The sequence below is a fragment of the Aythya ferina genome (assembly GCF_964211825.1).
Source record: "Aythya ferina genome assembly, chromosome: 2".
Classification (NCBI taxonomy): domain Eukaryota; kingdom Metazoa; phylum Chordata; class Aves; order Anseriformes; family Anatidae; genus Aythya; species Aythya ferina.
This window is the reverse complement of record NC_140297.1, coordinates 106,237,483-106,261,897: the sequence shown is the minus strand read 5'-3', so window position 1 is coordinate 106,261,897 and position 24,415 is coordinate 106,237,483. Positions and strand designations below refer to the sequence as shown.

The 24,415-nt window shown below is 39.6% G+C and overlaps 1 protein-coding gene across 2 annotated transcripts in view; it reads left to right on the top strand.

The window, feature by feature from the left end:
• The window catches only part of GNAL (G protein subunit alpha L), a 195,844-nt gene that overhangs the window by 58,448 nt on the left and 112,981 nt on the right, over positions 1-24,415 (top strand). Inside the window, exons 1-4 of one of the 2 annotated variants that reach the window (XM_084511099.1) lie at positions 14,811-15,600; positions 15,948-16,020; positions 16,877-16,931; positions 17,115-17,234. In XM_084511099.1, the coding sequence (XP_084367225.1) occupies positions 15,462-15,600; positions 15,948-16,020; positions 16,877-16,931; positions 17,115-17,234 (387 nt within the window). In that variant the 5' untranslated portion in view covers positions 14,811-15,461. Of the gene's footprint in view, positions 1-14,810; positions 15,601-15,947; positions 16,021-16,876; positions 16,932-17,114; positions 17,235-24,415 lie in introns of those variants that run through there. The other variant, XM_084511100.1, reaches the window with a different exon arrangement.

The following is a 24,415-nucleotide window of genomic DNA, read 5'->3' as shown; positions in this document are numbered from 1 at the left end:
TGCCTGACTTGGAAGCTTGCTAAACATTTCACCGCTTTGATGAAGACCCTATATAAAACTTGTTAATCTCTTGCAACAAACTTTGTCAGTTTCTTAGAACAAGAGGATCTTATTATCCTAGTAAGGGTGGAACCCAGTACTCTGTATTACAGTACTGGATTTTATTTGCAGAAGAGCCCCCTTTTAATGAGTGTGAATTCCTGGTACTAAGAGCCAAAAATCATGTTTTACTGTTTATTTTTTACTATTTGGCATGTCCTCAGACAATTTGTTTGTTGTGCTGGATCATCACGGGGTCTGTTAGATCATCTAATTGAAAAAAAAAAAGGAGTTTGTTGTCCTGGAACTGCTCCAGGAGTTGTTTGTTCCACAGCCAAGTCCCTCCTATGCTCTAACTCTGAGGTCATCTCCATAAGTCACGTTTATTGTGTTTAATTTATGCCCCTCTTTCAGACTTGGAATCTAAAAATTTTTAATTAAATATATGGCTTAAAATGTATTTAAAAAGCAGTAATGTAAATTTATCTCTCATGTTAGCCACCTGGCCTTCAGCCTTGGGTTAAAGGTTATTCTTTCTGTACTCCAACAGAAATGCACTGATTATTATTGCATATGATAATTGCCCCTACTTCTAAGATATGGATAAGGTACTGAAAGATAGGGAAAGTATTTTTGAATTGTTATGTATTTCTGCTTGAGCGAAAAATAATAATCCAGCATCCAGTATGTTTGCTTTGTTTTTCTTGTTTTCACATCTGATTTTTCAGGAACGGTGGTTGTTGAGGAGATACCTAACAACATGCTCCATCTAATGACAACAGGCTTGCCGGTATACATTGGTTTCTGTTAAGAGTGTTCCAAGTCGTTCCTAAACAAGAACTTTCTAATCAAATTCTTCTTGAAATGTATATTTGAGGGTAGGAGGTCTGTTTTTCTTTTCTTAAAGATCATTCCAAACCTTGTCTACCACTTAAAAGGTATTCTGAGAAGTGGAGTCACTGACTAGGGTTTTATATACTGATACCCAAACGTAACTTTTTCAGGAAACAGAAGTTTTACATATTGCCTTTTTCGACAGAGATTTTTATGCCCCATAAATCAGGAAGGAGAGTCTCAAGGGTTAGCTCCTGTCTCTAGGTAATTACAGATTCAGTGCAATCTTCTGAAACATGTATCATTTGTGTCACGAAGGAAAACAGACTGCTACTGACAGCTCTATCTCATAAGCATGAAAATTGGGAGGGAGGGCTTTTTTAAAGTTTATATTGTTCTTTTATAATGGTTACAAGCTCTTATGCAGCTCTGTGAAATCATCTACATGATTTCCTGAAAAACCGATGCTGCTGGCATTGATTGTCGCTGCGGATGGCAGGTTTGAAGAGGCCCCAAGTAAGAAAGTAAAAAGTGTGGAAATAAGAGCAGAGGTTTTTCAAAGAAAAAAAGAGAGTGAGAGATTTATCAGAGAAGGAATGTGTAAGAATTAGTGAATGTAACCTTTCCTAAAGTGATAGATTACTTCTGACAATTAGACATGGAAATTGAGTAAGGGAGATCAGGGCACAGAAAAAAAAGGGAGGTAATATTGCTTAATGCACTCACTTCCTATTCTAAAGATAGCCATCTAAATAAAAATTTCAGTGGTGCTATGGAGCAATTGTAGACCAGGATGTATTCAGTTTGCTCCAGCTGCTTGACCTTGCTTAGCTGTTGACTGAAATGAAGCAATCCCTGGTGTGACCAGCACTTTCCCTGGGCCGCTGTGGAAAGGTGTGTGAACATCCATCAGTGACTGTACGAAATCTGGGGGCTGCAGATTCGCTGCAGATTTGCTGCAGATTTTTCACATTCAAAGCAAACCTCGGCCGTTTTTTCAGCTCTGTCATGCCTGCAGTAATTCATATTTGGGCTGTCTGGCCTGTCAGGAGCTAAGGATTAAAACACAAGCAAGGGTGCAGCTTCTCTTGCAGATAACCTCATCACTGGGCTGTCATTTCACAGCACAGCCAGTCTTGCTAAATTTCTGCCAACTTTGAGTAGCCTGATTCTAGGTTCTGTGGCATTTTTATGTAGGAACTACGGATCCTTCTTTTTGCGCCACCTTCTTCTCCCCAGAAAAGGTGTATCAAAAAGCGAGGTCGGTCTTGCACACTGAAGCTGCATGCCAAAACTCCTGGTAGTTGCAAGTGGATTGCAAAAACTCGAACATATTAAGGGATACTTCAACTTAACCTGTTAGTTTCAGGTTTGAAAGCTGTTCTTTATGTGTTTTCATAGATCTGCATACTCCGCAGAGGTATACCTGTCTTCTTCCTTGCAGGATTTTTGGGAGCATGTATATCTGATCTGTAAGTGGTCAGTATGCCGACAACTCTTTTAATACAGAAGTTATGGAAGTTAGGATCCACAGTCAAGACCTCAAAAAGTAGCTGGGAAAATAAGAATAATAAAAATACAAAACCACATGGGGGAAGAACTGGAAAATGGGATTTTGGCCCTTGAACTAAGAAAATTAATTTGGTCATGGAGAAAGCAAAATAAGCATTCCCAGAAATTGAATGTGGTGAGTATACCATGCATAGTCAGTTAAGAAACCTGTGCTAGAAAAAAAAAAACAATGATGGTATGGAGTGATTACTCAGACAGAATTAAAATTCTTGTTTCCATCAAGATGAATGTGATTTATCTAGAAGTGGTGTAGGAGAAAAACATGTAGTTCAAGTCTCTGGCTTGAATTGGTGCCAGAGATCAGAGGAGATATTGTGGACTGTGAATGAATTGACAAGTATTTCTAATAGAATATCAGAATGAGATTGTCCTGGAGTTCTGCCGACTTCTCATAAACATAATACATTTGGCTTAACTGATGTTGGAAGATTGTGAAAAATTAAGGACTTTTCTGTGTTTGTCAATCCATTTTGTTGAACAATTTCAGCATGTGACTTTTGAATTTCAAACAAAATGCCACCAATGAAAAGTTGCTCAAAACGTAATGGAATCTGGGGTTTGTTTTTTAAAAAGTTCTCTGAAATTCTTGAATACATTTTTAGAACGAATACTGTGGAAAGCTTTATGTGAAAATGTCCTTGTGTAGATGTGAAGGACACACAAATTTGTGAATGTCCCATCAATTGACTGCTGTTTCCTGGTTTGTTCAGAGCATACCATAAATTTTATTTATTATATTTATTATTTATATTTATTGTTTATTTATTAATTATATAATTACCATAACTTTAGGATATGTTTAAATGCCCTATCCTTATTTTAGAATGAAAACTGAGAGAAATCCTTAGCCATTAATGAGCATATACAATGATCATAAGCAAATATTTTAATTGTCTGTTTTCCAAAATTTCAGATACTCATATTGGCACTTTTCAGTTAGTTTGATGTTGTCCATTGTTACTTAATTGCAGCATTCTAAAATGATCTTTTTTAAGTTTCAAGCTGATGTTTACCCAAAATAGATTAGCTTGGACATATACTTTGTCTCACTTTGATGAGAGGTTCTGTTTCTTAAAGAAGACTCGGATTTCAGCTTTTAATTTCTTAATTAAGAACTCACAAGGTGATTATTTTTTGAACTCTCATACAATATATGCCACCAACAGAGTGGAGAAACATTCACTCACACATGAGACAGGCACACAGACAGACTAAAGGTTTATTACTGGTGAGGTTTTTTTGGGGGGGATGAGGAGGAGGTGAAGGGATTGAAAGAAAGCAAGAATAATCCTAAACTTACAGGAAACAGAGCCGTATGAGGTGAATTCATATCAAAAGACAGAAAATTCTGTTGTGCATGTGTGTTGTCAGTATTATGCTGACAACATACCTGTTAGATTTTCATTTACGTCATTCTACAGGGAGAAGGAGGAAGTTGTTATCTGCTGCTTGCTTTTCATGTTTATCTTTAGGGAAATTAAGGATTACCTGAGTGCACTGATAGGTACATGCTAATTTTCATTTGTATTGGAATCAGTGCTCATGAGGCATTTTATTCAAATTGTACAAACCTGTAGCTGCGGTAGAATCTAGAAGGGAGGAATTCTGTCAGATTCCAAAAGGTTGGGATGCCAGCTTCTGAAAGGAAAACTGTATCTCTATTATCCCTGTTGTGAACAGATGCAGGGTAGCTTACATTTTCAGCATTTTTCTTCCAGTGTCTCCTTAGACTTTTATGAAGGATCACTGAGGTTGAGGTTGTTCCATGAGATCTGGGGGTGTTAACTGTTTGCTCTTACAGCATTTCTTACTGCCTGAGGTCAATGGACAGCATATCGACCGATGGAGTCGATGGATTCAGCAGGTACCAATTATCGTGTTGAACAGCACCATATGGAAAGAACTGTGGGTCATTTTTAAATGAAGAAAAGCATTAAGATGTATTAACATACACTTCTTTACTTATGAAAGAAGTGGATTCATAAATGTCACTAGAAATGATTGATCAGGTGCTAAATTAAATGCAGAAGCCTTTCTTATGGTGAAATTCACTGGTCACCAGCTCTGCGCTCTTACTTTCCAAGTTATTAACACATCACTAAGAATACAGTAGTTTTGGCTTGCTGCCATGCAATGCAGTTGCTCAACTGTATTTCCTGCTAGTAGCCTTTATGTCCATTTCACAGTGATTTCTGATCACTATTATATCTCTAGATGAACTCACTTTGAATCATTTATAGTCTATGAGAAGAGGAGAAGAGAAGAGAAATATGCATTTCAGGGGAGAAATTTATTAGATAAGAATATAATCATTTTCATAATTCTTAGATTTTAAACATCTGCATTACTGAGACACTTTACACCCTACATTTGATATATTAATTTGACATCTGGTACAAAGCTCAGCTGTAGAAATCAGTGTTGAGCCAGATGAGCTGCATTAAAAGAGTCAGCCCCTTTCACTGCAGTTGGTCAAAATTGGTATTGATGATAGAGTTTTACGTAATGTGTATGGTTTTAACCCATACTGGACATAATGTTGGGTCCATACTATGCATGATTATAGTGTCTTTTCTATCTGGCTCATATCGGAGGTTGCTCTTCGTATTGGTAATATATTACCCCCGAAAATGTTCAAGTGAGCAGCTTCCAAGCATAGGCTTAGTATTTAAACCTGATGTCATGGTTTTCACACGCAAAGTAAAAAATAAATAAATGAATGAAAACATCATAGCACCCATTTGAAACAGAGCAGGCTGTACAAAAAGAAAAATACATTTTTTGCTATCATTACATATACATAATACAGCATGGATTTGCTTAACTTACAAGTCATCCAAAGTATTGGTCAGCGTAAAGAATGACTTCGTCATAATGCCATAATGGTTTTGATAACAAACAAAAAGAACGATCATTTTCTAAGGTTGTTCTAAATCTTCAAATAATTCTAAGATTTAATTTTTAAAATTGGATAGTATCATTCAGAAACAAAAAAATAAAGTCCCTTGCTTAATAGTTATATATCTGTATGTCTGTCAATATTTTGAATTTTTGAAGTGCAACCTATCCATTCAGTATATTTCAAAAAACAGAGAGAAGCAAGATTGCTACACATTCAATAAGCTCAAGTGCCGTAAATATAAACTACAACTATAGGTAATGTAAATTGTATGCTAACACTAGTTCAGATTTCCTTAGGCATTAGAAATTACTTGCAGTTTACAGGAAAAGAAGCATAGAATTTGGCATTATTGAAAGTATTTTGCCAGAGCATAACTTTTTTTATTTTTTTGTGTTAATCTTTGGCTGTGAGCTCTGTACGGTTCACAGAAGACAACCACCAGCTCACACTGTACATCATATAAAATCCTAGAGACAATATACAGAAAGTAACAGAGTTAAACTTGGAAGTTTAGGCACTTGACTGAGTGGTATTTGTTCTCCTTTCTACTTACCGTCTTGCAGGACATGCAGAGAAATAATCTGACAGCTTAGAAAGCAGCAAATAATAGAAAAGGTAAATCAGGCGAGGGAAGCGGTATGGTAAAGGCATGAAGCGAGCCTGAGGAGATTCACAGATTAGCGCCGAGGCTATTGTTCGTTGACACAATAGAAGGAACAAGTTCGGGAAGGTGTGTGGACGCCTGCCACATGCGGCCTCCTTCCACTCAGCAGGACAGGGCTTCCAGGTCTTGGTGGTGAGGCAGGTGGCGAGGAGAGGGGCCTCTCCTTCACCAGGCCCATCTCCTCACGACAGGGGTGTAACACGGATGAGTCTGGGGATTTTGTTTTCTTCAGGCAGCTCTTCCAGAGCCATGCTCTTCTGAGGGCTCAAAACGCTGTTTTTTCCTGTCTCTCTACATCTCAAGACAGTTATTAAATTAGATGAAGCAGTTTGGATTGTATTGTATTCAAGTTGTGTTTTTTTTTTTTTTTTTTTCTAGTTAAAGGGAAAGCTCTCTTCTCTGGAAAGCAACGTTATGCCTTTGATTTCCATCAGGAGAAAACAGGGCCCCTGGCCTGTGGTTCTGGATACAGCATTGCCCACAGCTGCTCTCGCAGCATGCTGGCTCTGGTGGAGAGCCCCAGCCCTGGTGGCCTAGGTTGACAATTCAAGCCCTAACCCACTGCACGCTTAGTGTTGGCATTGCATGCACCCACAGGGATCATAGGTCTGATCGACCCCACTCCTCATCTCTTCACTGAGGCTGGCTGTCCTTCCTTACTGTCTTCATAGCTCTCATCTGTACCTGTTCCAGCATGCCGTCTGAGTGACCTCAGTTAATCATGTTTCCCATGAATTCTTACGAATATAATGTTAATACCTTCCTCTGTGTGAGGAATACCTTCCTTATACAATATTTGCTGGGCCTCCATTTCTTTTATTTTTACCTTTGTTGGTTTTTTTTGGTTTCACTTTCATAGAACCACAGAATATCCCAAGCTGGAAAGGGCCCGCAAAGACCATCAAGTCCAACTCCTGGCTCCACACGGGACCTCCCAAAAATCAGACCATGCATCTGAGAGCATTGTCCAAACACTTCTTGAACTCTGGCAGACTTGTTGCCATGATCACTGCCCTGGGGAGCCTGGGTATTTTACAGATGTAATTATTGAATCTTTCTGATCAAACAGATGTCCATTACCAAACTCTCTTAGTTGTGGTATGGACCACAAGAATTTGCATGACACAGAAAAGTTTTAAGCCAGCTCAGTATAAGTCATTTACATGTCCAGACAGAGCATCCTGAAGTGTATTCTTCCGAGCTGTCTCCTTTGTACACAGAGCATTACACTGGTTTGTATTTCTGGTAAATGTTTTGCAGGGCTAACCTATTAATAGCTGGTTTTCCCTACATGAGCAGGCAGTATCCTAAGCTGTCTAAAGGTTAAGAACGGATTTGTAAATGGAAATTTATAGTGGTTATTTTTATTTAAATCAAGTGTTCTCAATTAGCGTCCATGTAAAAGAGCTATCTAAAAGAACACAATAGTCATAATGTATCTAATGATCCTTTATTAGCAGATTGTGATCATATCTTTATTAGTGTTGGTAATTGTGCTGACAGTGTTGCTGACAGGTTAAGCCATTTCTTACTACAATAGCTTTTGTGCTGTTGCATCAGGATCAGAAATGCAGTTCCTGAAGACTTGCCTATTATGAAGAACAGGCTGCAAAGAAATGGAAGCACATCTTGCCATTGTGTTTAGTGATGCAGGTGACAGGTTGCTATAGTTGGCTCTGAGCAGGAAGAACTTGCATATAGGTAGGTTTAAATGCCTTTAAGTGCTTCAGGCTTGGAAGGTATTTGCATATTGTGTATGAAAATTAAGGCTAGGGGAGCATTGTTCTGAGTTGTTAAAAACTTCAAGCAGCTCTGAACTTTGAAAAACCCTCTTGAAGTTTTAAAACTTACAGTGTGGTTTCTGAAGAGCTGTATGAGGTGAGATATCTGGACTAGACCACATTACTTCTGCATTTGGACTATTGCTAGCCTTAGACACTGCTGTGACAGGTCAGCGTAGCATTGCACTACATTATGTGGACATCAGCAAAGCTTTACAATTCCAAGGAGGTTACAAGGCACCAAGCTAGAATGATTCTCCTAAAAACTAATGAATAAACAAACAAAACTGTCTGAAATTATGCATATTGGCATGGAAATATGATACCAATGTTGATCTATCTGAGACTTTAAACCCAGAGAAAATGTTGCCATATTTTAGGAAGTTTTATCACATTATGCATTTTTAATTTAAAAACAAACTTTGTTTCCCAAAGTATGTGAAAAATACAGATTCTTCAGTAACTTAATATTTTTAAGTGACCTGTTCCAAAATGCCTGCAAGTTCACTCGACTTTTCCCCTTCTCCTTCATGCATTCACCAATATTTTTTGTCACCTTTCATTCCAAATAAAATGATCCTGATGTACTTCCTGTGAGATTTCATCCATACTCTTTATCTTTAGATAATAAACAAATAAACTAATATTTGCTCCAAAGACTCTAACTGATATTACACAAACAACCCAGAGCATGCTGAAAAAAAGCTTTTGCTTTTTAGTAAAAATACATCAGGAAAATTATATGGGTTTGACTTTCATTGACTCGTTCTATAAGGGTTCCGCCAGAATACCCTTGTAATTTAGGGACTAGCAGGGAATAGAACAAGTGAATAAAAGAATAGAAGAATAAGTAGACCTATTTCCCAGGAAATAGTCACACTATATTTATAATTGTTTTTCTCCTCCCCTGCATAGGTATACTAATAGAATAGTAGTCAGTCTGCTTAGTCTTCTTATCTACTATTTCAGCTGTCCAGAGAAATAAATAAATCCATGTCTTGAAAGCATGGAAGTTGAATTGCAACACAAACCTCGTTTTGGAAAGGACCGTTTGGGTCAACAAGTCACATCTCTTCAATTACAAACAAACGTGTGATAGCTCCTAAATCCAAGAGATTGTCTGCTTTACACACATATACCACAAAAATACCTATAACAAACCTAAGATCTATACCACAAAAGTCTAGGCAGAGCATGACTCAACAAGTCCGTGTTACATGCAGATGTATAGGGTAAGAAAAGATGGATGGATAAGGAGAAAAACGTCGCGTGTTTATTCAGTGAGTGTGGTGTTTCATCCAGGTTTGCTAGTTCAGACTCATGCTGTCAGACACAAGTTATACTTCTGCAACAGGACTTATTGACACAGATCAGGGTGTGAGGCTTCACACATCTTGCTAACATTATTTCCTGAAGCCATTTTTTACCAATGACTCTTCTGTGGAGCAATATGTTGGGATCCTTAAATAGGGTTAGGAAATGGACTTACTTGCTATGAATTTACCAGTACTTCTGAGTCTCATAATCGCATTAATGTGCACTCACTAAAAAAATAGTTGTAGACTTACTTGACTCATGTAAATGTAGGTGTATGAGAGGATCATATTGATTCGTAAAAAATTTCAGGTGACAGACACCAGCAGGCATTCAGAAGACTTACAGCATCATTTTGATTAGGTTTCAGCATGTAGAAACTATGTAGAGAGTTCGTTTTTTGAAAATCAGCCATATGCTGGGATAGCTAGAACTTAATTTCTCAAGCAGAAGAGCTAAAAAACAAAAAACTAAAGTGTATCTCTGTATCAGGAAAGGAGATGATACAAGCACACTTAACTTACAGATCAGATATGTTTGTGGTAAATGTAGAAACTACCTAGCTTCGTAGAATGTGGTCTAATAAACAGGAGTGGTGTCAGGCATGCTGTGACTGTCAGGGTTTTGCTGACGCATGTGAGTTAAAGGTGAGGTTAAGGCACATATTGCACATGTTGAGTGTCTTAACAGATATTTTTTCACCAGTTTTTCACTGCTAAACAAATAGGGAGCTCATAATAGCTGACCTGAGCATTTACTATTATATGCAAAATTTGATATCATATACAAAATCCTTTATAAACTGAAGATAAATAAGTCAGCTTCATTGCTACAGCTGTGCAAGGTGTTGGTCAGCATGTTACAGAGAATCCAGGCTGTCTCCCATATAGATTTTTCCCTCTATTTTTTTTTTCAAGCAGCAACTACAGTTATAATTCTAGCATATTTCCTTATAATTGTTTATGAATTACCTCCTAGATTAGGGTGGTATTAGCATATTTTGCTTGGCTTTCTTTAAATCTATTTAATCTTGAGGATACCCTTGAAAAACTGATTAGAACTGAAATGTGAATGTATTACTTGGTTTATTCAGTTTAGGAATGGTTGGGGGGGGGGGGGGGGGGTGCCAAATCAAGTTAAATTTCCCATAACTGGGGATACTGTCATAAAAGTGTCTCCAGTTTTGCTAACCATGTAGTATATCCCGTAATAGAGGCTCACAAATTCATTAAATGAGAGCTTGTCCTTTTGCCTTTGCAAAAGCTTCCGTGTTGCAGAGTTTAACAGTATTATTTGATTGTAATATGTAAGCATATCTAAACCACAAAAGCTTGCTCAGTCTGTTATACATTATTAGGCCCTTGCTGGATTTCAGTTAGTCTCAATCAGCAACTTCTGCCTCCAGTACCGACAGATGGAAGTGCGTGCAGTGCTGCCGTGCGGGTCTGACTTCACAGAAAGGGATTTCTAGTCTGAAAAGCCAAGTAATAGACACATGCATTATCTTACCAGTAAGTGTCTGAATGCAAGCTCTGAGCTCACTGGGATGTCCACACCAGAAATTTCCCTTTCCCTGCGCGTTAGGACAAGTAGTAACTAGCCTGGAAGAGGAATGACTCGCTTGAATGAAAGAGGATTGTCCTCTTTCTTTAACGTGGTCATGCTGCAAAGGTGCTTTTCACCTGATGCTTTTCTACAGGCTTCCATGGAGCATCAGACCCACGAGCATGCTTCTTGGAGCTAATCCTCCTCTTCACAACTGCTCACTTGGGGCAAAAGGCTACTGTCCTTATTTCTGTTGCCTGCAGTTTTTCTCGGGAAAACTCTTCTTCATCTTCAAACCCTATTACTTTTACTCCACAGTCTCTCACTTCACCTGCTTTCTTCCTTCTGTTACTCACCTGTGCTCCTGAGCATCTCGTGGAGACAGGAGCTGGGTGCTGGGGGAGAGGAGCAGCAGAGGGTCAGTGGCTTTGTCAGGCCAGTTACCTGGTGACATTGCCAAGTGGAGGAGCATGGCATGGAACAGGGACACCAAAACTGGGTCAGGGAGCTGAGAAACTGCCCCTTCCCGAGGCTGACCCTTTTAATATTTATTTTATTTTATTTTATTTTATTTTATTTTATTTTATTTTATTTATTTATTTTTTGTAATTGTTTTAAGGAATTTTCCTAAGTGACAGTTATAAAAACGCCAGGATAAAGGTTGGGTTTTGTAGCATGACATTTGCGTCTCTGTGTAGCACGTGCTGTGTACTTACTAGATCCATAGTCAGTATTTTTCATACAGTCAGAGTCATAATTTTTCTGGTTCCTGGTTCATGTATCGTAAAAAATCCAAATGTAGCATTCCAGGGAGTGTGTACTTTTGTGTTAATATTTGACATCTGCAGGGAGACAAAATTACCAAGAATTTATTACCAGAGAGAATTATTTTTCTTGAATACCTATGCAAATACCAGTTTATTTTTCTCTTTTCAGACCATGGTTTGAGGATGAGGTAGAGTAAAAAATGTGAGTACTAGTGAGTTGCATATCCTAATGTGCAGTGCAAAGCATGAAAAAGAAAAGTCAGTGAGGAAAAGCAGATCACCATGGTGTTACCCACCTAGTACATACTTGAGGACAGTGAGAGTGAGAGTTCAGGGACACCTGTGAAAGCTGAGGCAGGAAGAGTGACAAGCAAGAAGAGTCTGTCCTCCCATTGCTTACCTCCCCGTAAGCTTTTATTTACATCCATTTCTTCATTCGCATTGTCTTTGAGAAACACCTCCAAAGCCAAAGGAGGGGTGTTGTAAAGGCAAGATGGTCTGCAAAGGGTCTGCAGGGTTTCTGTAGAAAACCCTTCTCCACCTCTACGTAATGTTTTCAAGAAAAAGCTCTGCATCAGTCCTGCTGTGAATAAGAGGAGCAAGGAGCAACAGGGTCTCTGTAGCCCTTCCTGCAGGAGCTCCTTATTGATTCTTCCTGAGTTTTTGTCCCCCTTCCATGGACACTTCTGTCCAAACAGAATAGGCAAGAGAAACAACTCTGTGACTTTGTGGCAGCTGGTTGTGGCTGTTGCCTTGATCAGCCTCAGCTGGGTTGTCGGTTTCCTTCCATTCAAGCACACAGACACAGCCTCCACGCACGTGGCTCGGGCTCCCCAGCACTCAGCCTGGGGCTCACCGCGGTGGCAACTTGCAAAGGAGAGGGGATGTGAAGGTGGCTCTGGTTTCCCTCTAGGAGGGCTCACGCTTCACTGCCTGCTTTCACAGTGGGACACTACCACGTTCAAGCATGAAGCAGGAGAAGCTGAATCTGATTTTTGCACATGCACTGAGTGCATATTTATGTTCATATATTTATATATGTACATAGAAATATATGTCTGTTGGCTGATCTGATGGGGCAGGAGCAATGCAAGTATCTCATTTTCAAGAGGACCAGGAATTTAAGGAGGCTGCCATGTTGTCTGACCGGGAAGAGCAAGGAGAATCTCCTTTTCCTTGCTCAGGATTTTGGTTTTATTCACGTGTGATTTGTACCAGAAGCTTGTTTGGTAAAGCAGCATTGCTGAAGCCATTTATAGAGGTGGGTTGAACTGTGTCTGGATACAAATATGTCTGAATACCAGGCTCACAGTCTGGGTTTGTCTGTGTGTAGAAGATTCACATATGCATGGGGTAGCTGTGATTACTCTCTGAAAAAAAAAAAAAAAAGTCTGTGTCCAAAGATGGTGAGAGCTGCTCCTGTGTGTACTATTATTTCCAGGATTTTGTAGTTTTGAATGTGCTGAGATAAGGAGCATTTGGGAAGGGGAAAAGGAGGATTGGGAATATAATTACAGGCAAAAGTTCTTTCTGGACACAGGTCACTTGCGCGTGTCATTCTTGAACTGTGTGATCTTTTCTCAGGAGGAAGAAACCCAGAGGGGTCATGGGGTTTGCAAGGGGGAGAGAGGAAATGAGAAACACTTTCCCTCTTTTGGAGAAAGGTAAAAGCAGGATATTCCAGGATCCTGACAAATCCTATTTATTGGCACTGAGCCTCATCGAAGCTGGGAACAAACCTGCACCCAAAATCCCCATGTTAGTACATGCAGGAACAAAACCGCTGAGGAGGGGAGGGCAAAAAAACAAGGCAGATTTAGCTCCTGGGGTCAAGCAACACTAGCCAGATTTGGGACATAGGTCTCAAACTGAAGTATTTTCATAGGAAATGAAAAAGGATACACTCATCTTGTGCATCCCAACTTTTGGTTTCTGATGGTAAAGAGCAATGAACATCCAGCAGATGATTTCCAGCAAAGCCCGTTCAGCTTGGAGCCCAGAGCAAGTGTGACTGCTCTTCACCAGAGCTGCTCATCCTGTATCCCATGCCTGACAGCCTCAAAAACCAGCAGTGGTCCTGAACAGTGCTTCTAAACCTACCTGTGTCAGAGGAAGTTTTTGCACTTTCCAGACACAAAATAGGAAAAAAAGCATTCTGTCTTAAAAAATGGATTGATGCTAAAAAAATGTGTATTTTGGCCTGGCAGATCCTGTGACTTTGTACCCATACTTTTCTCCTCATACACACACTGCCTATATAAGGAGGAAAATAAAATGGTTCCCATGATCTAGATCAAGCAGCGCCACCAAAACACGTGTCTGGCACTTGAATCCCGTAGTGTCTCTCCGAAAAGCTGCAGCCACGGGTACCAGAGCAGTACCCGCTTGTCTTCTGGCTCCTGCCCATTTCACCTCCCCACGGCGCGCTTCCACGGCAGGCAGCACCAGTTCCTCTTCCTTGAGCTCAGATCCAGCACTTCCTGCCCGAGGGAGAGCAATTAATCACCCTCCGTCCTCCAGTCTGTGACATCTAGGCTCTTCTGGACACGGCCAGCTCAGGCTTTTTAGATAAAAAAAGGATATTTCGTTTTACTGAGGGCACCTCTCTGATTTTAGTCAGAACCAACCAGGTTTTCACACGTACATAGCTATCAAAATATTTATTTATTATTTTTTTACTAATCCAGCTTCAGAAGCCTGGGCAGATAATAATATTTGGAAGTAAAGGGTGAAAACATTGCTGAGGGGTCAGAGGTTGTATGTCCATCCTTTTGGTGGTTTTGCGGCTCGGTGAACGGGAACGTGTCCTTTAGGAGCTTTAGGAAGAGGCCAAAGCCATGATTTTGCACCAAGATGCCAGCCTGCAAGGCGGGAGATGTGAATCAAGTAGGGGCACCGATAATTTTGTCCGGTTTGGTGTTTCACCTCCAGACCTAAAATGGAGGTAAACGAAGCGACGAACGGACCGTGGGCTTCAGAGATGGGTGGTGGGATGTAATGGTGTTTCGGGCTAAACAGCACTGCGGGCTGTTGGGACAGCTTCGCTTCCCCGTTCAGCTGATGGGGTTGGGAATATTTAAGGCTAGGGGGGGACCCCAAAACCTGCCTGTGACAGCTGGAGGAAGGGGGGGGGGGGGCCGCGCCTTTCCTCCACCTCCACGGCTGCGTGGGCTCCAGGCCACCGGGCCCCACAGGCTTCGGGGCAGGACCACGGGGGGGGATGGAGGAGGAGGAGGAGGAGGAGGAGGAGGAAGAGGAGAAGGAGGAGGAAGGCCGAAAGGCTGCGTCCAGCGGGTGCCAGCTCCAGGTTTTGGCGGCAGCAGGGCCGGCAGGAGGGCGGGCGAGGACCTCGACCCCAGAGCCGGGGCTTGGGGACGGCGGCGGTGGGTGAGGGGGCTGAGGGCTCGGAGCCTCCCGCCCAGGTGTCGGGGTCCGGCTGGTCCCTGCTGTGCTCTGCCCGCCCTGCGCGCAGGGCTTGCAGCCTGCCCGTTTCCTGGTCTGGCAGCGAGAGGCAGTGCTGAGTTGGAGAGACAAAAATAGCCCTTCGGAGAGGAGAGAGAGAGAGAGAGAGAGAGCGAGCAGCATAGGGATTGTGTGCGCGGCGGGGAGGGAGCGAGGAGAGCGGCAGCAGGGCTGGTTTCCAGGAGGAGCCCTGCGCTGCCTCGCCGCCCTTGCATGTTCGCCGGCGGATCGCTGCCCACCCCCCCCCCCGCCCCCTCCCTGCTCGGGCACGGCCACGGCCACCTCCGCCGGCTGCTCCCCGCATCTCCTCCGGGGAGGGCAGCGGGCAAACTCCTGCTTTGATCAGAGGGCGGCCAGAGACCATTTTACCGGAGCGAGGCGGGGGCCAGGAGCGAAGAGAAACCGCCGCAGGGATATCGGGATTTTAGAGCCTGGTCTTCGACGCCTCCCTCCCTCCCTCCCTGCTCCCCCCCCCCCCCAACCCCTCACCCCCCTACCCCCCTTTTCCCTCCCCTTCCCCTCTGTAAATAACCCGCTGCGCAAAAAGCCCGGCGCTGTGACATCCCTCCCCGGCAGCGGCTATGGGGTGTTTGGGCAACAGCAAAACGGAGGACCAGCGTATCGATGAGAAAGCGCAGCGAGAAGCCAACAAAAAAATAGAGAAGCAGTTGCAGAAGGAGCGGCTGGCTTACAAAGCGACGCACCGCTTGCTCCTGCTGGGTAAGGCGGCGGGGACGGGGGCAATGGGGGGAGTGGGGGGGCGGCCGAGCGAGCCCCCCCCCCCCTCCCCAAATAAAAAATAAAAAATAAAAAAGGATGGGGGCCGTGGAGAAGCGGGGTGCTGCCACCTCACCCCCAAAAGCAGCCCCAAAGCCAGCCCGGATCGGGACCGGGGTCGGGGTCGGGGCTGGAGCCACGGATGCGACCGCGGGGAAACGGCGCCGGAGGTGGGAGATGCTCCCGCGGGCGAAAACAACCAAAATAAACCCTGATGATCATAATCACAACAAAAAGGCCATCCCGAGCCTCGTCTCCTAATGCTCTCCCTTCCCTCCCTTCTCTTCCAGGGGCTGGTGAGTCAGGGAAAAGCACGATTGTGAAACAGATGCGGATCCTGCATGTCAACGGCTTTAATTCAGAGTAAGGCTTGCGCTGGCGTCGTGGCCGCTTCTCGCCTTGCATGCTCCAAGCAGGTTCAGGCTCAGGAAATTTCTCCTGGCATCCTCCGCCTTTTGGTGGCTGGGCACTGCGTTTCGGGGGAGGGAGGGGGGAAAGGGGAGCGAGAATAAGGAAATTGCTGCTGTTGTCTGTTTGCATTTTCTCCTCCTGGCCCCTTTACTGTATTTCACACTGTTGCTACTGCAGCGCTTGACAGGCCCCTGTGTAGCAACAACATGGCGACTACTTTTTGCATAGAAGCAAATAACTAAATATTGCATCTGTCCGTGATACAAAAATACATGTCAAGTCACACTCAGGATGACAGTGGCTGCTGTTTTTCCGGTACTGGGCTGAGTGTAAAACTGAAACTGATTCTGCACGATTGTTAGAAATCCTCCTGATTTCTGAGGCTACATCATCTTCTCTCTCAAGAACTCTTTCCCGGAAATCGTTATTAATCTATAGCGTTAATTTTAGGTATCTGCTGACTTTCACCTAGATGTTATTAATTTCGAGCGTATCTGCAGCATGCTGTAGGAATGAAAGAATGACTTCTAGTTTCATCGGGGGGGGGCTTTGCAGATGTGGCTATCATTGTCTGATTATAAAAACAAAAACCAAAATAGAGGTGAACGTGGATTGCTCTTCATACCGTGTGAGGAAAGGGATGAGTGGTGAGACATATTTGTCTTGCTATTGTTTTCAGTTAGTATGTTTTAATGACTGAGGAGCAGATAAACAAGCGATCAGTGAAAAAAATAAGTAAATAAATGCAACTGACTGAGCTGCTTTGGAAGAAAGAAATCAAAGCGTTAATATTTCTGTTTTAATGCAGAGAAAAGAAACAGAAAATACTGGATATTCGGAAAAATGTTAAAGATGCGATTGTGGTAAGAACACACTTTATACTGTTCTTCAATGCTTGGGTGTGCTGGAAATGATAAGGATTGTGCTCTCTAAGACTGAGCAGAGAGAAATCCCATTTTGCTGATCAGATTGGATTAGCTTCTATTGATCCTGTATCTTAGATTTATCCAGATTAATGCATTTGTTTTTGTTTTATCCAATTCTAGACTATAGTTTCAGCTATGAGCACTTTAATACCCCCAGTTCCATTGGCCAACCCAGAAAACCAATTTCGAATGGACTACATCAAGAGTATAGCTCCTCTTTCTGACTTTGACTATACACAGGTAAGACTAGAAACCACTGCTTTATTCTGCTTTAAGGGGGAACACATCAATTCACTTTCATTTGCTGAAATGTTGCTTTTTTGTTGTTGTTGTTGTTGTTTGACTTTTTGGATGATGGTCATGAGAAGAGCTCAAGCCAGAATTACCACTGGGTTAACTTTCTTACAGGACTGTGGTGGTTGCACCTGTTTTAGTGTTGCTTGGTTTTGTTGTTACTGATTTATTTGCTGATGTTTGTAAATGCTGCTTCTGTATTTAGTTCTTCTCTTTAAAATTTCTGATACAGTTACGACATACTGAAGCTTGAAATAAGACTCTGTTGCAAGTTGTTTTCCTGCATGGAATTAAATGCAGGATGTCAGTCTGAGGAGTTACAGTTTACCTGCAGAAAAGGATTTAAAAGGATGGAGTGGCCCCAGTAGCATTTACCATACTTACTGCACTTCAGAGTGGAAACTCCCATAAGCAGTGGTTGAGTAAGGTGGTTTGCTTCCTTATCTGTTTATTGTAGTTGGCCTTAGCAGTGGTTTAGTTGTTTGTGAGTGTGAGCCATCGTTTGATGAGGAACCATATGAAAATTAGGGATTTCTATGTGGAGGTTACTTTTTGGTACTCAGCTTAGAGATACCATTTGGATTAACTCGCACAGGCATCTTACTTTTGATTATTTTTATCTTTTTACATTATTATTTATAGAAACGTCTGTAGTATGATTGATGTTTTATGCATGACATGAAAGCAACTGCATGGACATAATGAATATTATTTTAAAATATTTTTGCAGTTGAACAATTTGGAATTGGATTTAGAATCTTATATATATATATATAATCAGTATATATGAATAACAATTCGTTATGGATACAATAAGGACTATAAATATCTTCCTTCATTGGCTAAATGATTATGAGTTCTTCATGCTATCAATATTACCAAAGAAGCCATTTACAATAGAGTGTCTTTAGGTTATTATAGCTTCAGGGTGGAAGAGGGAGAAGGGGAAGAGCCGTTTCTTTATTATATGACTCATATTCTCTGGTGTGTGGTTTTGCCTCTGGTAAAGCTACCACTTTGAAGGTTCAAGATAAAGAAAAAATATCAGACATCTTGTACAGTTAGAATTTAACACAGAATGCAGATGTTAAGAAAAGGACTGTAAGGTACACCCACATATGGCATAATTGCTCAATTGGTAGATGTAAGTTGGTGAAAATGAGAAACTCTTTTTAGAACTGGAAATCAAATTTGACATGAATTGTTTGTCTTATGCAGGTATTTCAGTTCTCAGGCATTTGTTGCTCATATTATGTCTTTCCTTCAATTTCTGTTGGGTGAAACAAATTTGTTTGTTATTTGTTTGGGTAAAATAACTAGTTGCATATATTTTTTGTCATTCTCTGTAGTACATCTGTTTTTCTGAGCTCTTGGGGGGGTAAGAAAACTGAAGCAGGCTTTCCATAGGGTTGGAGAAATATTCGTTATTATTATTTTTTACAAAAATTCTCCTTTTTCGCAGAAGTTGTCTGTATCTGGGAAAACTTAAGTCACAGTTTGATAGTTTTGGAGGGGAAAAGCTTATTCTTCTTGGAGGAGAAAAAGAATGGGGCCCCAGGGACTATGAAGCAAGCAATAATTCATTTGAAATCTTGATTCCAAAGTCCATTTTTGTTTAAAAAAATAAAAATTAATAACTCTGCTTTTTAATTAAGTAGGATTTCCGATAAATCTATCACATTATTTGAAATAGTGTCAAATAATAGTCCTAGTAGAAAAAAATAGCTTTTGCAAGCTTAAAAAGGGAAGACAAATCTAATGTTGTTTTAGAAGTAAATATATTTTATGTACCACTTTTGTCTATTTCTGTTTTCTTCTCTTCCCAATTCATAGGTTTAGTAATTGTAAAATACATAGGTTTGTTTTTTTTTAGTGTCTCTTGGTTTAGAATATTGTTTTTCTCCATGAAGATGTGTGAGCAAGACAGATTTAAAAAAAAAAAAAAAAAGTGCTATTGTGCTTCAGGGCTTGATTCCACTCCAGTTTAAGTCAATGATAACTTAAAGTAAATTTATGTTTCCAGCTGAAATAACTTTTGACCCATTTTGTATTTTGGGATAAGGACAGATATAAAAATAAATACTTGGATAGTAATCAGTGCATCCCGTGTCAAGCATTACTGATTCTCTAATTAATACCTGATGTATGGAATAAGGCCTTCTGAACCAGAGAAACTAATAAAGTATTTAATAGTGTTCACTCAAGGCTTGCTATTCTATCATCTGTATTTAAAAGCAAATCTAACCCAAAAAATGCTGACTTAAGCAGTGCTTAGGTATTGCCTCTGGGATAAATTTTGGCACATTCTAAAACGTGACAAATGTGACCCTTCTTCATCTGAATGAGGGAAGAGGTAATTTTAGGATTTTTAGCAGTATGGATGGTAGTGAGCAGTTTAAGACAGCAGCCCCTATTGTTGCAATATGAATTACAGATGTGTTATTTTTTTGGATATTGTTAGTTGTGTAATCTTTGTCTTAGAAATCAATGTATTTTAGTTTCAGATGTATTTTAAATAAATTGCATGCAAAATGTTGTAAAATGAGTGCACTGTACCATGAGTCTTTACAGAGATCCCTCATAATATGCAAAAACTTCACTGATGGTACAATATGGCCAACACTCATGAGACACTAATTTAAATATATTTGTGACATATTGGATATGCTTGGATATGCATACTTAAATTGCATACAAATTAACTAATATACATTTAATTGTGAAAATTGTCCTTTGAAATAAATGGATTTGAAAATACTGATTTCCTGTGGGTGAAATCATATTCTAATTAAAAATTATGACTGAAAATTCCAAGAACTTAAGTGAGGATGGGATTGGCATTTGTACTGAGATCTGTATTTTGGGGTTTTGTTTGTTGTTTTTTTTTTTAATTATATAGCTCTCTACAAAATGCAAGCCACTCATCTTATGTTCTTAGTGGTAAAAATTTTAAAACACATTTTCTCTATACATCATTTTAACATTGCTTTAAGGATCTGTAGATTGCCCCCCAATAGTTTTACTTACTTTTTAAAAGCTAGTCCTTAATTTGGTTTAGTTATGCTACCTTGGTGACTTACCTAATTGCTATTAAAAAAAAAACAAACAAAAGTTTCTTGATTTCTTTTATGATTCTTGTGTTGCCTTTCATTAGTTTTGTTAAAAGTAATAAAATATAATTTTAATTATAATATAATACGATTTTTACCCCCAAAAATGCCTGGGTGACTGATGCGGTCTAATTATATAAATAATACTTGAGGCTTGTTTTTTTTTTAAGTGAATTAATGTGAATAAGTTACATGTCCGTTGTAGTTTCTTCCTTGAAGTCATGAAAGGAATCAAGATAAATTTTCTTCCGATGGCTACTTTAGACATTATCTTAGCACTGTATTCCAGGACGGAGTCTGCAGAAAGGCTTTAAAACTGAAATGGAAGCATGCACAGCATATCGGAAAGGATTTTTTATTATTTTTGGCAAAGTGTTGATTGATATTTGCTAAAGTTAACAGGAATTGACCTGCGCCATTTTTAATCCTTTATTGATGGGGATTTATTTTGTCCTTTGTGAAACAGAGTGAACATATTAAGGGCATATTATGCTAGTAGCTGTGGAAAAACATGGTGTATTATGTAAGCATGTGTTTACCCACGTTCAGTTGTCTTTATTAAAGTATTTGAATTTTGTGGGCGCGACAAATCTGCTTGGTACGTAATTCCTTTACCCTTTGTCTTCCTCCCAGATTTAGTCAAATTGTTTTTCATAATATACCTCTCAGATCGGGCTCATGTGAACAGTTGTGTGTCTGTATACAGCAGGTAGTCAATTAGCTACAGCCCAAGAGTGTAGTCAAGTGTTTGCCTGCACAAACTAGTCACCAGTAAACGTGAATCATTTGCTTAATAGAGAACATGCAAACACTTCATCCAGTTATTGGGGAGAGGGGAGACTTCTCAAAAGACTCATTTTTCGTTGCTGAGAATGTTATTAGGGAGGAAAAGTATTTTGTTAAACCTTTATAAAACACAAAATTGTGCAAATGTAGTCCCTTGTGCTGATTTTAGAATGCTGGTTTTAAAAATAATTTGTAAGGCTATTTTATCAATCAGGCAAGCTCTTTAATTCAGCTTTCAAAAGTGAAATGTTAATGTAGGCATTGACAGGGAAAGTGCTTTAGATTAATCTGGTCTGTGGTTTGCTCTGCATTTTCAGATATGGCAGTTTGAGTTCAGTTTCATGACTTTAATTTTCCTCCACATTTTCTTTGTAAAAATCAGGACTTCGTGTTTGTAACGTAAAAACACAAGAAAGAAAAAATTATGTATGGTCAGAATTGGAAGTTATGTAGACTTCTGTTAGGCATTTCAAGTTCTTCTTAGACATAGTACTCAAATTCCACTTTTGCCTGGTGATTGCTGGTTTACACAGCATGTGTCTTGGTGTTTGGAGTAACTGGAGATCTTGCTGAAGGGAAGTATATCGCTGGGCTCCAGAAAATCTTTATGCTAAATAAATAGTTAAATAAAAGATGAAAAACATGATAAATAGGGTTCATATATGGTTAAACTTCCTCGGGTTGTGCAGTTAATGCTGTGACTTTAATATCCTATTTGGCCACAACGTGTTTAGGTTTCCCTGTAATATGTACTTGATGTAGCCCAAAGGAGTTACAAAACAACATCATCTAACATTCTTTGGTTTTCAAATTACTTGCAGTATTTCCATGTTTCTCAGGAGTATGAAAAGATACCAAGTTTTACATAAAAATATCATAAAAGAGAGAATACAGTGAATATTGCTAGAAATGGCTTGATTTGATTTTTCTTTCTGTCTCAATTTTTACTTTAGGGCTTCGTTTAGCATTTTGGGTAAGATGAACAGCCACAAATTTTTATAATTACCTGTAATCATAATGCTTATTATTACTATAGTTTCAAGTCAAAATTAACTTTTAAGAATCAAGTCAACGTTTAAACATTGACGTTTGCCTTTTATCTTGGTCGAAGATGCGCACTGGTTGTTCTTCATTTGTTCTTGTTTTCGCAAACTTGGAAAGGATCTAGAGTGCTGGATGCTGATCAAATTGTATAGGTCCAACAACATTATTACTACCCTGAATTAAAAACACTTCAAAAACTAATGAAGAAGACTGTCAAAGAAGGACAGCTGAAAATACTACAGATGCTCATGGAGTTGTTGGCAACTCATAGTTGTCACACACAGGTTGATATTGTCAAGAGGACTGATACTGAAAAGTAGTGAATATTGGGGAGAAGTAGCAATTATGCAAGAGATGAAATTTCTTTGTTGTGGGAGCACTTGTTTTTATGCTATGCACTAATGATTAATTAACAGCAGATACTGAAGTTGAGCTCTTGTCATGTTAAGAGCAGATTCTACTGATGCCCAGTGATACCTTTCCCTCAGCATGAAATACCTGTTTGCATACAGATTTTGTGTAAGCGTGTCTGGTTTTCATTAAATCGGCAAGCCATGGCCCTAATGTTCTGACTAGTCAATGTTAAAGTACAAAATTGTAAACATTACATACCTGAGATCAAGAGTAGGCTTCAGTGTTATATGTTACGTTGTTCGCATTCTCTCTAAGGATTAAGTTTGCTGTTAATGGATCAGTCCATCCAGTAGTGCTTTCAGAAATAATTAGGTATTATTTTAACCGTGTAGTTTCAAAACTAGAATGTGGATTGTATTGCAAATGAGTATAGGGCAATGTTGAAAATCAAACAAACAAACAAAACCTTTCTTGAATAGATAATATATTATGAAACATCAAAAGTATTAAAATCTACCATAATTTTATTTTAATTCTTTAATAAATACTCAGAAAATACTGAAAACACAATTGAGGCTTAAAATGGAAGTGGTTTGTGAAAATTATAGCTCTTCCATGAGGCTCAGGATTTCTTGCTTAAAATACAGGCTTTGTTTTAGGGGGCAGGAGGGAGGATGTGCTTGCTTTAGGATGAAGGAATTCTTATAATCAAGCATAAAAATAAAGTAAGGTTTTTGCTTTAGCAAAAGACCACTCTGTTTAATAAAAGTACAGAACATAGTTCTTCCTCCCCTTGTTCCAAAGTCACTGAACCACAACTGTTAACAACTTATACCAAAGAGAAGTAAATGAAAAAAAAATGTGTCCCTGGAAAAGAGCTGGAGATCTGCTTAGGCCCCAGATGGTTAACAGCAGAAATGCTGAGACTGAGAGCCATGGGAAGTCTCATGCATAATCACAAATGAGCTGCAGTATGCAGGAAAAATAAAAAGAAGTAGGTATTGGAGTCAGTGATTCTAGGTCTTGCTATCTCGGTATTTTTAAGACAAAATACACAGAAGATGTTCACCTTTCCCATGTGTATGCTTTCTTTAGAATATATTTTTGCATAGCTTTCAATGTAAAATAATGAATTTCAGTCTGAAAAGACTTATTTGAGAAAGAGTTAAGAATTATTTGAGAAAGTGTTAAGAACAATGCTGCTTATGAATCAACAGTAGTGTTAATATTCAATATTACATCATCATAGCAACACCAAATCGAGTGTTTGCTATTTTACATCGTGAATCTGATTTCCCAGGTAGTGGGGTTGGATTCACGCTTCACCCAACCTGCCTTACTTATTATCACCACACAACACAGAGGCTTTCACTGTGAAACTGGAAACATATTGTCATTCATTATTACTGCTAACTAAAACTTCTCTTGTCTCCAACATTATCGACTTGTCTTACTTCATATTCTGTACCTATGAATACAAATTAGTTGGGGGCTTTTTGAAACCCAAGCCAGTATCCAGTCTAATACTGTAAACTAATAATAATAAATTTCACATTCTGTCTTTTCTGCTACAATTTTAGCCAGAAACTTTATATACTTCCATAGCACTTTAGAAGGATAAAAATATTTTTACTTCTAAATTTGGATATTTGATTTGATGGCAACTGGAAGACTAATAACTTGAATTATCATTTTAAGTAGGAGTGACTGATTTTCATTGCGGAACCAAAAATATATTACAGGATTATTTATGAGCTTTAGAATATTTTTGTTCATCAGGTATTTTTCAGTGTGTACCCTAATTTTAAGTTGAGGAAAAGTGGAAGTGATAAG